This window comes from Myxine glutinosa, chromosome 5 (assembly GCF_964187855.1).
Source record: "Myxine glutinosa chromosome 5, kmMyxGlut1.1, whole genome shotgun sequence".
NCBI lineage: Eukaryota > Metazoa > Chordata > Myxini > Myxiniformes > Myxinidae > Myxine > Myxine glutinosa.
This window is the reverse complement of record NC_136265.1, coordinates 160601617-160618701: the sequence shown is the minus strand read 5'-3', so window position 1 is coordinate 160618701 and position 17085 is coordinate 160601617. Positions and strand designations below refer to the sequence as shown.

Here is a 17085-nt window from a genome sequence, read left to right as displayed (position 1 = left end):
GTGACGCGGAGGCCCGTGATGGTGGTCCGCAGGGCCTGGACCCCGGGGTCGGCGGCCTGGTCCGCCGCCATCCGGGCATAGTCGATGCCAAGGTGGACTGCGTGGGTGACGGCCCAGGAAAGGCAGTCAGCCACCGGGTTGTCCTTTCCCGCGACGTGTCGGATGTCCGTCGTGTACTCGGACACGGCCGCGAGGTGACGCTGTTGCCGGGCCGACCACGGCTCGGCGACCTTGCCCATCGCGAAAACCAGCAGCTTGTGGTCGACGAAGGCCGTGAACGCACGGCCCTCGAGCAGATGGCGGAAGTGCCTGACCGCCAGGTGAAGCCCAAGCAACTCGCAGTCGAAGGTACTGTAACGGCGTTCGGGCGGGCGAAGCTGCCGGCTGAAGAACGCCAGCGGTTGCCAAGCACCACGCACCCATTGCTCATGCACCGCGTAGTCCGAGGCGTCGGTGGTGAGGGCGACCTGTGCAGCAGGCGCCGGGTGCGCGAGCATGGTGGCGTTGGCCAAGGCGAGCTTCGTGCCCGAGAACGCCGCGTCCATCTGCTCGGTCCAGGTAACGTCACCTTTGCCCGGCTTCCCTCGAAGGGCCTCGTGTAAGGGGCGCAGGAGCTGGGCGATGCGGGGCAGGAACCGATGGTAAAAGTTTACCATGCCCAGGAACTCCTGGAGCCCCTTGATCGTGCGGGGGCGCGGAAACCCCTTCACCGCCTCCACCTTGGCCGGTAGGGGGACGGCCCCGTGCCTGGTGACGCGGTGCCCCAAAAAGTCGATTTCAGCGACACCGAACCGGCACTTGGCGGGGTTCACGATCAGGCCGTGCTGGCCCAGACGTTCGAAGAGTGTGCGGAGGTGACGAAGGTGCTCTTCGCGGGACGCGCTGGCGACGAGGATGTCGTCCAGGTAGACGTACAAAAAATCCAAGCCGCGCAAGACGCTGTCCATGAGGCGCTGGAACGCCTGAGCCGCATTTTTCAGACCGAAGGGCATCCGAAGAAATTCGAAAAGCCCGAACGGCGTGATGACAGCCGTCTTCAGGATGTCCTCCGGCCTGACAGGGACCTGATGGTAGCCGCGTACGAGGTCCACCTTTGAAAAGAAGGACATCCCCGCCAACCGGGCGGAGAAGTCCTGGATGTGGGGGACGGGGTAGCGGTCGGGGGTGGTGGCGTCGTTGAGGCGCCGGTAGTCCCCGCACGGTCGCCATTCCCCGCCGGGCTTGGGCACGATGTGGAGCGGGGATGCCCACGCGCTCTCGGAGCGCCGCACGATGCCGAGCCGCTCCAGCGTAGCGAACTCCGCTTTAGCTACGGCGAGCTTCGTCGGCTCGAGGCGGCGTGCCCGGGCGTAGACCGGTGGCCCGGCAGTGGGGATGTGATGTTCCACCCCGTGCTTGACGGTCCCCGCCAAGAAGGTGGGCCGCGTGAGGGCCGGGAAACCCGCGAGGGGGCGGGCGAATTCGTCCACTGCCAGAAGCGTACAGATGAACCTGGCCGGAACGGAACCGCTCAGCAAGCCGGTCAGTGAGCCGCTCTGTGAGCTGCTCAACGAGGCGGGCAGCGCACACGCGAGCGAGCTGAACGTCTCAGCCTGGACAAGCCTTCTGTGCTTTACATCGACCAGTAATCCATTAGCACATAAGAAGTCCGCGCCGAGCAGTGCCATGGGCACGTCGGCCGTAACGAACGTCCAACGGAAAACCTGACCTCCGAACCGCAGGGAGAGACAGCGTTTTCCGTACGTGCGTATAGACGTACCATTGGCCGCAAGCAGTGCGGGACCTCGGCCCGCAGTGTGCTTGTCGGACGTACCAGCAGGAACGACACTCACCTGCGCCCCCGTGTCGCACAGGTAACGGCGCCCGGACAAGGTGTCCGTTATATACAGAAGGCTGTTTGAATTGCCGACGCTCACCGTTGCCACCGAGCGCCGCCTCGCCCGTTTCCCGACCTGCCGAATGAGCACCGCTGGCGACACTGCCGAGCCTCGTGGCCGAACTTGGCGTGGAAGAAACACCAGGCGGGCAGCTGCGGCGTCGGAGGCCGCGGTTTTCTTCGCGGCGGCGGCGGTGGTGGTGGGCGGGGCGTGACGGCGGACACGAGGTGTGGTGCGTCGGGGAAAGCCTCGGGAGCCTCAGGAGCGGCAACCGCGCCAAGACTCGCCTGCGTGTCCAAAGCCGCGTAGTATTTGTCGGCCTCAGCAGCGAGCGCACGGGGTTCCGTTAACGCGGAACCAGCCAAAGCGAGGTGGACTCGTGCTGGCAGCTGGCGTCGAAACAACGCCTGGAATAGAGCGTTTGGGGTTTCGTCGCCCATGAGCGCCAGCATATGGTCCATACGGACCGACGGTCGCGTGTCCCCGATCTCGGGGAGGTCCAAGAGGCGATCGGCCCGTGCGTCCACCGTAAGGCCGAACGTGGCGAGGAGGAGACGCTTGACCGCCTCGTACTTGCCGTCGGCAGGTGGATCCCTTAGGACCGATACGACGCGGGTGGCCGTGCCGGGCCCGAGGGCGGCGACCACGTGGCAGTACATGGTCTCGTCCACCGTGATGCCTCGAAGTCGGAACTGGGCTTCCGCCTGCAGGAACCAAACTTCGGCTTGTGACTCCCAGAATTCGGGGAGCTTGATGAAGACCGCGTTGGTAGCCATTGTTGCGGTGGTTTCGGGTAGTCAGCGACGGCTGACTCGAATGTCGGAGGTCACCAATGAAGCACGCGGTACTACGCGCGCGACTTGCTACCAAGGAGGAAGCGGACAACGCGGTAAGTTTATTTGTTCTTTATTCCAAAGAGGTCACTGTAGCACTGGTGCGCTCCGGGCTGCGCGCCCGGTGTATATCCTGAGGCCACGCCTACCCCTCGGGCGTGGCCGCCGCCCACTTGGTGCGTGGAATGATGTCCACGCCAGTGGGCGTTCGTGTACGCCACAATGTTATAATTCCACAGGGACAACGCTTAGTCTGATCAGTTTGAAATTAATTGAGCATGATCTATGCAACAATTATTTAGAGAATATAAATTTATGATGTCATCGCTCACGTGGTCTGGCAGCCATATTGGATCAAAAAAAAAAGAAACGTTCAAAAATAGAAGAGTTGGCTCACACCAAGTTGACTGCGCAGGGTAAGTATTCTATGAATACCATCTAGTTATTCATATTTTACATCAACGATTTGGATAGTGGGGGTGAAGAATAGGGGTTTTTTTCTCCAAATTTGCAGGTGACACAAAGCTTGGAGGTCAGGTACATGTAGCAGAGAGGGTGGTGATCAGATTCAGGAAAGTATTGATACTTGCCGAGATTGGACAAAATATTGGCAGATGCAATTGAACCTAAACAAGTGTACGGTGCTGGGGATTGGTAGGAATAATGAAAATATAGATTACATGATGCAAGGGGCAATTTTTGAGCGTGCCACACAGGTGAAGGATTTGGAGTGTTAATATATAGGGGGGTACAATACCAGGTAGCTATAGGTGAAGCAATAGGGTTTTAGTATGTATTTATAGGGTGGATCAATATTCTGTGCCGTTTTTGTCACCACAACTCAGGAAGGGCAAAGCTACCGTTATACATTAGCAAGGAGGTGGTTATGAGGGGATTTTTTATATATTTTTTGTATACAAGATCGAGGCTCGTGGAAGAACTAACATTAATGACAAAAAAACAAACGGACAGATAAGACAAAATAAAGGGAGCGGGAGACCAGAGAGCAAGCACACAAGAGGATGGGGAGCAAGAGGATGGGGAGAGGGGGAAACACAAAGTACAACATTTGAGAGCAGGGACATCGGGAGATCTGTGGGAGGGAGAGGGCTTGGGGGGAGGAGGCGGGGGGCGAGGGAGGTGGTTTGGGGGGGGGGGGGGGGAGGGTGAGAGAGGTAAAAAAAAAACGTGGACGCAGCTAGGACTTCCAGGAAAGATGTTGGTATTTCAAAAAAGTGCATCTTGGGTGAATTAACGGGGGTATAAAAGATCAAGGCTTTGGATGGGGGAAGATAAGAGATGGTGGTGAACAGCTGTTTTAAAGACCTGGAGGGAGGAGTGGGATTGAAGGGAGTGGGGGAGTTTGTTCCAGAGGTGGGAGAAAAGAGGAATGAAGGAGTGAAGGTGAGCAGAGAGTCTGGAGATATGATGGAGATGTTTCAGATATAATGAGGAGTAAAGATAATTAATAAGTGCAGAATAATTATTCAGTACGGGACGACATCAATCTACCTGTGAGGCACCAGGACGGCAGTTTATAGCTGTGTCGGGACTCGAACTGGACAGGGAGGGCGCCATCTCGGGATTTGATTGGCTATGGAGCTGTCACTTCGGACTTTGGGCATGACGTGTTCGTAGAGCGTTGCCATTGGTTAACCGTGACGGGGCGTGTCGGCGATGGTCGCCAATTGGCTGACGCGTGGTTTTGCGGATTTCTGTTTATAACGAGTGAGGTCGTTAAGGAGGTTTTTATCGTGGAGCGCAAGAGGAGATAATAGGGGAGAGACGGCGAAGGGAAGAGGGAATGGCAGAGTATAATGAAGTTTGCATAAATTAAAGGATATCGAGTGAAAGAAGTGAAGACGAAGGAATAACCGGATATATACAGCTGACGGACAAGACTGAAGTTTACGAGGAAGAATTAATTAATTAAAGTGCGCACGAAGTTTACGTAAAGTAATGTAGTTGACGTTCTTGGCGATTGCCGTTAATCATTTGCTCACGTCGTCGTCCTCCTCTGTCGGGTTCATCCCGCGGACATGGCGGAGCCGAGTCGGCGATCCCGTTGGTACTTCGGCGGGTTGGCCTCCGCCGGAGCTGCTTGCTGTACACACCCGCTGGACCTTCTCAAGGTGTGCGGCGTGTGCACTCACCTGGCATCACATCGCGCATACGGCTTGACGTGTGTCGTGTCCATGTCACTCACGCGGCCGCCATAACGTTGTGTACGAATGTCTTTCGTTCCCTACTCAACACGACACCCGACGTGTTGCTTATGTGTCCTTTCGTAACGCGGAGTAAACTTGCTACCTCTTCATAACGTCGCCACGTCACTATGCCGTGTGATCAATCACTCGACAAAAACGATGCACCCTTCACCTCATCACGGGCCAATCACAGTCACCTCTTCACCAGTCACGTCACCTCATCACTGGCTAATTACAGTGACAACTTCAGGAGTCATTTCACTTTATCATTTCACCTCGTCACACCAGTCACTTCACTCATCTGCAATTTCACCTCATCATACCAGTCACTTCACTCATCTGCCATTTCACCTCATCACACCAGTCACTTCACTCATCTGCCATTTCACCTCATCACACCAGTTACTTCACTCATCTATCATTTCACCTCGTCACACCAGTCACTTCACTCATCTGCCATTTCACCTCATCACACCAGTCATTTCACTCATCTGCCATTTCACCTCATCACACCAATCACTTCACTCATCTATCATTTCACCTCATCACACCAGTCACTTCACTCATCTATCATTTCACCTCATCACACCAGTCACTTCACTCATCTATCATTTCACCTCATCACACCAGTCACTTCACTCATCTATCATTTCACCTCGTCACACCAGTCACTTCACTTATCTGTCACTTCGCTCGTCACACCAGTCACTTCACCTCACACTTCCCGTCACCTCACCTCACACTTCCCGTCACCTCACCTCACCTCACACTTCCCGTCACCTCACCTCACACTTCCCGTCACCTCACCTCACACTTCCCGTCACCTCACCTCACACTTCCCGTCATCTCACACTTCCCGTCACCTCACACTTCCCGTCACCTCACACTTCCCGTCACCGCACCTCACCCATCGCTTTGATAAGGGAAGAACTGCTAATGCCATTTTGAAATACTGTAGAATATATATATTTTCCTGTTTGACTTGATTTGTGAAAAACTTGTATGAGAACCATTTGATGTTAGTTACTGTATAATCCTTGTATCCATTAATCCCTTTAAACATGACCTTGGATCCCTTCCTCAAGAACCTCACCTGCACCTTGTTCGTCTTGTAGAACGAGCACCTATCATTCTTTTCTTCTGCATCTATTCTGATCCTTCATCCTCTCAAGTTCACAATCTTACCCACTCCACCTTTTCTTCTCAAAGTGGCTATTCCCCTCTCCCCTCTCCAAAAAACCCCTCCAGGTGCACCTTCAAACTCAGGAAGAGGCCAAAATGCGCATGACCCGCATGGCGGTGCGTGTCGTCCGCAATGATGGCTTCCTGGCTCTTTACAATGGCCTCAGTGCCTCCCTCTGCAGACAGGTAACCAAGAAGGGAGTTCTAATTTATTTGAATTTCTTACTTTGGAGTTTGTGTCGAAGTCAAGTGGTTCTTGGTGGAGTTTGTACATGTGTCACATGTAGCACAAGGACATATTAGGAATCGTCAGAGTACCTTAGAAGACGATAGACAGATGAACAGGGTATGGGGGATTTTAATCTGGGATCCAAGCACTGCTTACCATTTCCAAAATGCCTACCATCCATGTGTCCAAAAGGTTTGGGATAAGGGCATATCGGGCTTTGTGAAGTTGAGACCGACTGGTATGTTGGCACTGTTGTGGAATCACCCGTTTACCTGTGTATACTGCGTTGGCGTGTTGCGACACGTATTATTTGTCTGGTTTTGTTTGCCTCTAGTTGACATACTCCCTGACTCGATTTGCCATTTACGAGACTGCGAGGGATATGGTGATGAAGAAAAGCAAGCAACCGCTTCCTTTCTACCAAAAAGTGGCCATTGCTGCACTTGGTGGTAGGTAAGGGTAGGGATTGAGTATGGTCATTGGTCATGGTCTGAGGAAAGCAAGGAGCTCCAGAGGTGAGGTGTTAGAGGAGGTTCGCCCAAGATAAGTACAATAGTGGAAGGTTTATTGGGGTGTTGTACACCTGCTGCCCAATTGTTTCAAGTAACTTCTTCTTTGGATGTATTACTATAATCGTTGTTGGGAGTACTAAAGATAAAAGTGCTGGTTTTACCTATTAACTCGATCTGATAGTATTGTTTTGGACCAGTATCCTAATCCCAATCCTATAAAAACAATGTTGCGGTTATCGCACTGCCAATCAGTCCAGATAAAGGGCTTCTGTGCTTTGATACCGAGCCTGTTTGGAATGCCAGTGGCCGATTGGGAAGCACGCCAAATTTATCTCCATGCCGGGGACCCAAAATGGAGGTGCGAGCGGACACGTCACCCAGTGGGAGAGTGGGTTTAATTGAGCGTTACTTGCTCAAACCCAATTATCCTCGAAGGATTATAAAAACCACTGCGGCTTTTCCACGAGTGATTGTTAGTATGTAGTTCAAATAACTCGGTGATGCAGTAAGTTTAAAGTGTGTATTAAAACAGGGAGGTAGTGGGGGAGAGGGAGACCAGGAATGCAATCATTATCGTGTTATTTCCAATAAAAGAAATACGCGCCCCGGGATTCGTACAAATGAACGATCCTTAACTATATACTTAAGGCTTCAAACACTCCACAGTAGAAAGGCCAGAGAGGACATCGACAGGACACAGAATAACCAATTATTTATGGCCCGTGTGGATGCTGCAAGTCCCACAGGACGACAGTTGAACTGGGACGGTCATTGTCAGGCAGGGAGGGGACCATTGTGTTGCGTGTCGGTGGGAAAGCTGGCTTGAGTTGCGGCAGTTGCTTTCGACCAGGGCTGGTGGGAGGTACAGGGTCCACCTCCACGGGAGCTTTCTTGCGAACGCCCTTCCCAGCTGAAGCCCAAATCTGACTTAGCTTCTTGTCCTCAAGCCCTTCATATAACGTCCGGCAACGTCCCGCCCCGTGACGTCGCCAAGGTCTGCCCACTCTGCGCCCATTGGTGGTTCAGGCGGCACTCAAGCTAAAGCCCTGCCTCAAACCTCATTCCCTCTCGATTTGTTCAATGCTTTGCACCGTGTGCCTGAACCTGCACCCTGATCTGCGAGCAAGGCCACTATTTCCCAAAAGGACATAAAAGACAGATTTACAGAGGGTAAAAAATAAAAAAGGGGTTAGCGAGAAGCGGTTTTGGAAACAAAGATTGGGAGGGGAGATGACATGCTTTCTGTACGATTCATATTCCTAACGTTCCTCCCCTCCTCCCCCCTGCCTTTCTCCTTTGGACATCAGGGTGCTGTGGAGGATTTGTGGGAGCTCCTGCAGATTTGGTAAATGTAAGGTGAGGAACCATTCAGGCTGTGTCAGCCATTGCACCAAGATCTGCCTGCTGATTTCCTTTTCTACTTTTGGTGTATTTGTGTGCAGCATGTGGCTGGGGATTAGCATCAGCTCTCTCGGGTGTTACAGTGCAGTGCCGCTAATACAGCGCCCCCTGTAGGTTAGGTCAGGAATTTGTAAATTGGCCATGGTGCCAGCGATGGCTCGCGTACGAAGGACATTATGGGATCTTTAACGTCCACCCACTAATGCCAGCAGACAGGACGTCTGCTTGAAGTCCATCCGAGGGACGGAGGCACACACGTTTCCACATTCATTGGCAAATTTATTTATTTTTTGTTTCACATCACTGTCTATTCCAATCCATTGCTATCTTTCCGTCTATCTCCGTTGATCATGGGTACAAAGTGTTACGGATTCGTCACTTCCGGTGTTGTGGTTTTCATCCACTTGAAACATTTCTGGTTCAATGTATTATTGTTATTATTGTTTGAGAGAAATAGCCATTATTATTGTCAAAAGGTAAAAAGGTTAATGTTAAATGAAACAGGAAACCGGATCGGGAACCGGAAGACGAAGAAGAAGAAGAAGAGGAGGTGAGAGAAAATAAAGGAGCGAAAAGTCGGACAAGAAGCTGGTTGCTTTACGTTCTGGATCGAACGTTGTCGAGCAAGAGTCATGAGTGAACTTTGAATTTCCTGGATAGGAATTCCTGCGATAGGGGTTATCGCTGTGACTGATCAACCTGGGTGTCAGGTTTGGCGTTGGGATTCTGAAGAATCATCGCCGGGTCGTTGCGACTCGAGAACGAGCCGTCGGCCATTTTGATTCATGCGCTGCGAGCGTCAAGCAACGGTATTTGCTTCGTCAGCCATTTCCACCGCTTTCAGATGTATTTGATGTGTGTGTGTGTGCACCGTGGCTTTTGGAAGATTAATTTGCGGTTCGCTGACTGAGCCGTGAAAGTTCAGACCTGGAGGGCGCCTTTGGATTTCCCATTCGCCTTGAGTTTGCCTTACGCAGTGGCGCCTTTGGATTTCCCATTCGCTTTGAGTTTGCTTTTCGCAGCTTTGGACCACGTGACTCTTTGCGCCGCTTCCGCCGCATACGCCTTTCTGCTGTTTTGGCAGTGTGACCGGGCCCGTCATCTGAACGGGGTTCAGGTTTCGATTCGACATCGCTCTAATGATCACTGGAGGGGATCAACTTTGAGCTATAGAGACATTGGGGAATGTTCTTTTTTCACTCACTTGGAGCACAGTGAGTTATCCTATACTAGCTGATGCTACCATCATAAGATGTGTTGATTGTACTTTTGATTGCTATTATTGTTGTATCGTTATTCTTGTGTGATTTTTTATACAATATTTGTTTGTTGATAACGATTGGTGTGGTTTCCCTCTTGATTTTTGACACAGAATAACATTTTTCTGCCGTGGCTCCTCTCGGGGCTCGGAGGTACACTGTGACCAGGGGTTCGGGGAGGAGCACGTAACAAAAGAGAAATGCGATCATGTTCAAGTAAAATCTTAAATTTGCTATTTTTCAGGATGCAGAATGACATGAAGCTTCCAGTTGAGCTGCGTCGCAAGTAAGTATCTTATTTTAATCGTTATTATGCTGGTCTTTTTCATGTTTTAAAGAAATTAAATTGGAAATTATTGAGTCAATCCTTTTGATCATCGTATCTTGAAAATCCTATGGCTTTTGTGCTCCATTCTTTGAAGGTTTTTAAACAAGACTGATAGTCGAACAACTGTGTAGCCAGGCTTGTTTGATACTTTAGTTGAAGAGGATAGTATGAGCTGGGTGATGATACCAGTTACCAGTTAACAAATTATGTAAGACTTCAGGCATGGACAGACAGTTCATTAATGACTTGGGTAAAAAAACAAAACAAAAAAAAACGGAGAATGGCAAACGATGAACCAATAAATTCCACATTGCTGTGTCACCTTCAGTCGAACGTCAGGCATTGACAGCAGCTTCGTGAAGGACTTGGGCAAAAATCGTACCCAGTATGAAAGTTGCTATATCCAGTCAACGGCGAAGCTGCAAATGGGGAATCCGCGAATATCATGGATGGAAGTCCTTACATCATTTCCTCATTTTGCTTTAAACTCAATATCTCTATTTTCATGCCAAACAGCATCATTCATCATCATTCCAATCACAAATTAATACTATGGAATTAATATGTCAAAATATAATGTTAAATCACAATTGTATCGAGATATTATCAAACCAGCCTGGTGTTGGCTTAGCGGTTAGGGTGCTGGCTTGGGATCCTAGGATCCTGAGTTCGAATCCCGGTCAATCGTTGAATTAACGCCAGGGGGGTTGACTCAGCCTGTCATCCTTCCGAGGTCGGCAAATTGAGTACCAGCTTGCTGGGATGAATGATCACGGTGTGTACCCCGATTTAGAATAGGTACACCGTATCCCTGCACATCGTAAGAGGCGACCAAGGGTTGGCGTCAGGAAGGGCATCCGGCCATAAAAAAACATTGCCTCAAACAGGGAACCATGAGCTCATGGGGACCACAAGGCCAACCCCCGCTCTAGCAGGGAAAATGGCCTTAAAACGATCATTCATATTATCAAACCAGCGAACCACCGTCATCTGTTCACTTCCGCATTCAGGAGCAAGGTCCGTGTCGATCACATTTCAAAATCGTAATTCTATTGCAGAATTTCTGAAACCTCATACCTACCTTATGACACCCGCTGGGACCCCAAAACGTTCCACAGAGGTTATTATATTTCCTTTTGGTAAAATATGCAACTGTATGTAATGGTTACTAAATGCTGTCCTCCTGTCATGTGACCAGATCCTCAGCTCTGATTGGTGTACGTTTGTGGGGACATACGGACAGACACATGCTGTTCTAGACAGCATTGCCCTATGGCCTATGCCTTAAAAACAAGTGACGTATATTGGTTCATGTTTGTTGCAGTTACAAGCATGCTGTGGATGGGATTTACCGAGTGGTGTGTGAGGGTAAGGTTGATATCCCCTCTGTGCATTCATTGTGGATTACTTGACTGGTTTATCGGCTGTATGCAAACTTTGTCCTAAGTTTTGCCTCTCTCTGCTTGCGCAAGCATTGACAAAACGCTGTTGTTCGCCTCCATGACCTTTCTCTCTCTCCTCTCCCTCTCCCTCCCTCTCTCCCTCTCCCTCTCCCTCCCCCTCTCACAGAGGGGCTGCGCAATTTGTTTTCTGGGTCGTCAATGGCTGCTTCACGTGGAATCATTGTCACAGTGGGTCAGGTGAGACTAAAGCTCTGAATTGTCGAACCCTAATCCATTGGGTATACCGGCATCTCCTGAGAAATGATCAGACTGCACATTCGATTCGGTAAACTAGTGCTCTCAACCGCCTGTTTGATTGGTTGATTTGAAGTCCCACACGAGATTCTGACATGTGACTACATGATAGACTGGAGTGTACTGTGTCTGTGCTTTGCAGCTCTCATGCTATGACCAAGCCAAACAGCTGGTGCTGAACACGGGACTTTTCAAAGACAACGTTCTCACCCATTTCTTGTCCAGCTTCATTGCTGTGGGTCTTGCATTGTTTTTTTTATGGCTATTGTAAATCTTGGTCCTATTTAGGGGCTATGTATCCATTACGTACCGAAATATGGCTGAATTCCTGAGCCTTTCCCCACAAATGGCTCCATAAGTGCCTTATATCCTCTTTTATGTCCTCGAACTGTTATTGGTCCATTACCTGAAGGGGACTGTAGGTTTGCTCTCCGTCCATCCATCCCACCTGTGGTTTTGTGCAGTTTTTCAGCATACCCTTTGACATATTCAAGTGAAACTTGATACATGCCTTTATTATGATAAGTTACATAACAAGTTTGAGTTTTGGGGCATTTCGCCAATTTTTCACTGAGTTATGCCCTTCTTGCGTGGAACAAGAACATGCATTGGCACTGGAAGAGGACATGTATGGCAACGCAATTCTCCTTCTTTTTTTGGAGCTGAAGGGGGAGGGATGAGGAGGAGAGGGGCTCTTCACTTATATCAAAGTTTAGCAAATTATCCACAGTTGTGAGTGCTACCTTGCAGAAAATGTCCCTTCATTCTCCGTGGTGTAGCTGTAACGTGTATTTGTCGTAATAAGCTGATTGTGTTGTAATATTCCAGGCGCTAAAGCACAAATTTTGCCGAGGAGGCATTATGACTCATTTTCACATCCTGTGTTGTCAGGGCGGATGTGCAACCATTCTATGCCAGCCTTTTGATGTACTCAAAACACGCCTCATGAACTCAAAAGGAGAATACAGGGTAAGCCTCGAACACTCATGGTCTAAATATTATTACAGAGACACAGAACCAATCAAACCTACATGGAAATTTTTGAAATGCTTTCTCAATTGCTTTTCCAATTCGTCTGAATTGTATTATTTTGCTGAGTGCAAACTGTTTTATAATGTTCACCTGAGCTGTGTGCCGATTATAATATCGTGGCTCTGTGTTTGGCCGCGTGGAGTTTAATGGTCCGTTGAGTGGGCGATTCAAAATGTCCTGCATTTTAATTTTCATCGTAAATCCTGGTTCTGTATGCACCAAGTTTAAATACAATGAAGTTTAGTGCTTAATTTTGACCTGGTTTTTGTTGTTGTTTCTGAGCAGGTTGTAATAAGTTGATTGGCTGCTGCATTTTCCTTGTGAATCTAATAGAATGGTGGGTGGTAACAGGCAGGAGAATGGAATTTTGTCCATCTTTTGGGTTAAAAAAAACGTTTTCAAAGCTTTTTTTTTCCTGCAGGGTGTCCTGCATTGTATAATAGACACGGGAAAACTGGGACCACTGGCATTTTATAAGGCAAGTACTGGCTGTCCTACATACATACATAGACATCAAGTACCATCTTGTATTTATTACCTGCTTGCTCCTTTCTTTTCTCCTTCCTTCATCCCATTCTTTCTGTTTTCTCCCTGACATTCACACTACAAATTGTGAATCTGCCCACGTGTGCTTGTGTCTTCACAGGGATTCTTTCCGGCCTCCATCAGGCTCATCCCTCACACGATCCTTACCTTTGTTTTCCTTGAGCAGCTTCGCTCCCACTTTGGTTTAATCAGCATTGGCTGACTTATGGAGTATCGCGAGGTCCAAGAGTGGCTTGCGTCACGGTTTTTATTGCAAAATCTTTGTGTTTTGCCGACTGTTGACTCACCTCCACTCACCATTTCCTAAGCTCCTCTCTATGTGTTGGAGCTTGCAGAACCTTGGTACACGTGTTTTATATCCAAGGATAATGTTTCGTATTAACAGAGGTGAAAAAACTTTATATTTAGGGAATTGAGGTGAGATGTCCACATGATATGACATTGAAATTTGAATTGTCTGCAATGAAAATGCTGCAGAATCCATAAACACTTAACACGGGACCTTTTCTGAATGTATGATTACCATTTGGGTCTCAAATGTTAGGGCCATGGGATCTGATGCTAATGATCAGATATATTGATTCAGATATTATTTTAATGACACTGGATTCTATTTTATCGCTACCAATAAAGTATGTTGATTTATTTTTGAGTTTCTTAATGTATTGTATTTTATTCATTGAGTGTGAGGTGCATGTTTTCCATAAATATTTCTGTAGCCATTTGGGACTGGACGGGCAGGATAGCCCACTAGAGCTATGCTCACTCATCTGGGAACTGTCTAGCCTGGGTTCCAATCCAGGCCCAGCTTTAAACTGCCACCCTGATTGCCCAGGCAGGGAAATACATCAGTGTGTGCTGTCGCTCGGATGGTCGTTAAACTAGGGTGGACTTGAATTACATCCATACATACATGTGTGTATATAATAATATATACTGTTACAGCCTGGGGTTCGGGTCTACTACGAGGGGGTTAGCGTCCGTTCCCTCCCAAACTTACCGGACCTGAGGCTGCCGCGCATGAATAACTTTGTACCTCGGCAGGTTGCGAACCAGCAACTATGGATGCCAATTGGTCCGTCATGCGATAGCAGGGTGCAATCGTCTAACACCGCTTACCTGTACCACGTGACTGTACCAATCAGGGAACGTGCCTGTCTCCGGCGGTGTGCCACTTTTGCTCCTGGATGGAAATTTAGACGGCCGAGCAACCGTTGGTACCCGCTGGGCTGATGCTAATTTTGTTACGGCCGATCGCTAACCTGGGTGCGAGCAATGGCGGACCAATGGAAGAATGGAAATTCGCAGACAGTTGAAAAGGAAACGTTTAACGATTCGATTTATTTACAAGTATTTACAGTGAAACTTATCGCTAGGAAAGAAAAAAGGACAAGAGGCAGAAACTTAGCTTATTCTATGCCTTATGATGATTACAACAAATAAACGAACGTTGGGATCCTGTTAGCAAAATGGTTACGATTTTACCAGGACCTTGTGTCCACTGCAACGACCTCGTCTTGTCACCAACGAGCGCCACACCGGCAAGATGGCCACCCCCAGCACAAGCATGAAGAGGCAAAGGCGATCCCCAGCACCAACACGAGCAGGCAAAAAGCGTTGGGAACTCGACAGAGTGTGCGTCGGGAACCATGCAGGTAAGAGCTGGTAACGTGGAGAGAGAGAGAGAGCACGTCGTGATCTCGTGCAGAGTAAGAGCACGTCGTGGCCTTGTTCAGTGAGAGAGTCCATCATGCACATGTGCAGGGAGAAGGAGTAGAGATAGAGGGAGAGAGACCAGCCGACAGGCCACGTGCACAGTGGAACCGGCAGGCAGAGAGCAGTTACGTGCAGAGGCCTGAGAGAGGGTCCGGCCAAGAGAGGGAGAGGCATGTGTGCAAGGCCTTTTTGTCTGTCCCTGACGAGGGTGGGGGGCTATTTGAGGGTGTTTTCCAGGCTCGCGCTTGGTGTAGTTTGTCACCTTGCCCCCACAAGCCCTCTCAAAGGGACTTTTACCATGACACTCTGGTGGAGATTATTGTGATGCTCTTTGGCCCTTATGGGACATAAGGCTGCCTCATCTCGTGGACTCCAGCACGACAGGTAAATTTGAGCACGCACTTGGCTGGTGTGCTTTTGAGCCTGCATGCACTGCCTGGCAAATTATCCCCTTATGAGTGAAGGGTCCTGCTCCCCATCTCCAACGCATAACGACATACTAACCCATATAAGGGGAAGGGACTAAGATAATGTTCTGCCATGAAATAACTATTCTAAGGGACCTGTATGTTGGTTGCCATTACTTCTTAGCGGTTTCCCAAAACCACAACAATACATATATACATATTAACCTTGATACATTAACCAGGTACACCAGGTACACCATATACCAGGTATATTTTCCAGAATTAAGAACATAAAATAAAGTTTATTTTATTGAGTTAGTTAGATTATGAAACTTGCCTTTAATTAGAACGATGACGATAAAGACGAGTTGATGGCAATTATGATGTTTGGGGGGATTATTGTTTTGGGGGGACGATAAAGACGAGAAACTTACCCATGTTAACCTACAGAGGGCATTGCATCAGTGGCACAATCATACCCTCAGCCAATGATGCTGCTCGTCGACTTGTGTCGCACACAAAATAATAAGCAAAGTGATCGGTAGGTACACCTGGGATGAAGTAAAGAGTAAGTGAAGTGTGTATGTGCCAACTCGCTATTTCATTATCATTTTGCTTTTGGTGCACTCTTATTTTAGGAGCGACCTGTTCTGCATAGTGCAGGTGGATTTGAATCGGTTACCCACCAGACAATGACTGGTATTAAATGAGTGCAATTTTGGTATGGAAATTTAAACGTGTTTACAAGCAGAGAAGGGGTCGAATATCTGAGAAGGATTTATACTGTACAAACGCAGGAAACAAATGCTCTCCACATCCAATTACTAGGGTGTTTCAAAGGAAACAGTGCAGTTGAAACCTAACACCTCTTGTGCAAAGAGCCAACTTTTTTTTTTGTTTTTTTGGTTGTTTTTTTTTTAAGAGAATTTTTTTTTTTTCTCTGTTGTCAAATGCAAGAAAGACAGAAGATTTGATTTTGAAAATTTTCCCAGTTGCAGCAAATTTATAGTTGTTGCTGAAAGTGTGACCCACTCATTTGTTGCAAAGTTGGACACGTTTCCACATGTTTTGAAACACTCACTGCAATTCAGCCTGTATGCCATGGATAGCCTCTGAAATGGTAACCTTCGGCTCTTCTATCATATGGGGATTGTTTGCACATGTTGGCGTATTTTTGAGCTTTCCCCACAGATAAAAGAATCTGATGGCCACAAATCACGTGAAATGATGCATGCAGTCAGTACAGTTTTGAAGATCGCTTACTTGCGTGGGCCGGGTGTGCAGTTGCACTCTTATTGGAACCATCCATGTCGTTTCTCGTTTTCAGTTGCTGCGTTGAAAAACTGCTGGAGAATATCATTAATCTACTGTTTGGATTTTATGGTATTTTCAAGAAAATATTGGTCTAATATTTTAGACTTTAGGTCTAAATTCTAATATTTTTATTTTAGACCCTCCTCCTATACACCAATATTTTGTTTTTTTAGAAGATTGCATGGGGATCTGTGGCCCAAATCCTGGTGTCCTGGCTATTTCTACAGCCAGAGATATGGAACAATGCCTCATCCATAAAGAATGTAGTCTCCAACCTGATCCCCTTTTCGCAGGGTTGAGAGAGAGGGGGAAAACGTGATCGGTAGGTACACCTGGTCTCCTGTCAAACCTGTCAAAACCTGAAAGTTTCCAACCTGTCAAACTATGACGTTTTGGGGCCAATGACAAGTTCACCTGCTTTTCTGTGTCTCTAAGGGCAAGTTCATGTACATGAACCACATCTGTCACAACTTTCGGCCGACCACTTCGAGACTTGTCTGCAATGCTACCAGCTTCCCCAAACTTTTCAATCGACGCTTTTGCAC

At 48.4% G+C, this 17085-nt stretch overlaps 1 protein-coding gene across 1 annotated transcript; it reads left to right on the top strand.

Moving 5' to 3' along the window:
- The first annotated feature begins 4364 nt into the window (after positions 1-4364).
- SLC25A10 (solute carrier family 25 member 10) lies at positions 4365-13748 on the top strand. Its single transcript, XM_068115819.2, has 11 exons — positions 4365-4842; positions 6166-6285; positions 6663-6777; positions 8148-8196; positions 9745-9786; positions 11153-11196; positions 11398-11468; positions 11668-11760; positions 12417-12494; positions 12979-13035; positions 13204-13748. Exons 1-11 carry the CDS (start codon positions 4750-4752, stop codon positions 13303-13305), a joined length of 864 nt encoding a protein of 287 aa, XP_067971920.2. The 5' UTR covers positions 4365-4749; the 3' UTR covers positions 13306-13748.
- Positions 13749-17085: the final 3337 nt, after the last annotated feature.

Bases quoted from the DNA above. Each gene is read 5' to 3' on its own strand.
- SLC25A10 (XM_068115819.2), top strand. From the start codon at position 4,750: ATGGCGGAGCCGAGTCGGCGATCCCGTTGGTACTTCGGCGGGTTGGCC. The intron at 6,778-8,147 runs GTAGGTAAGGGT...TTTGGACATCAG, and splicing joins GGCCATTGCTGCACTTGGTG to GGTGCTGTGGAGGATTTGTG. The intron at 13,036-13,203 runs GCAAGTACTGGC...GTGTCTTCACAG, and splicing joins GACCACTGGCATTTTATAAG to GGATTCTTTCCGGCCTCCAT.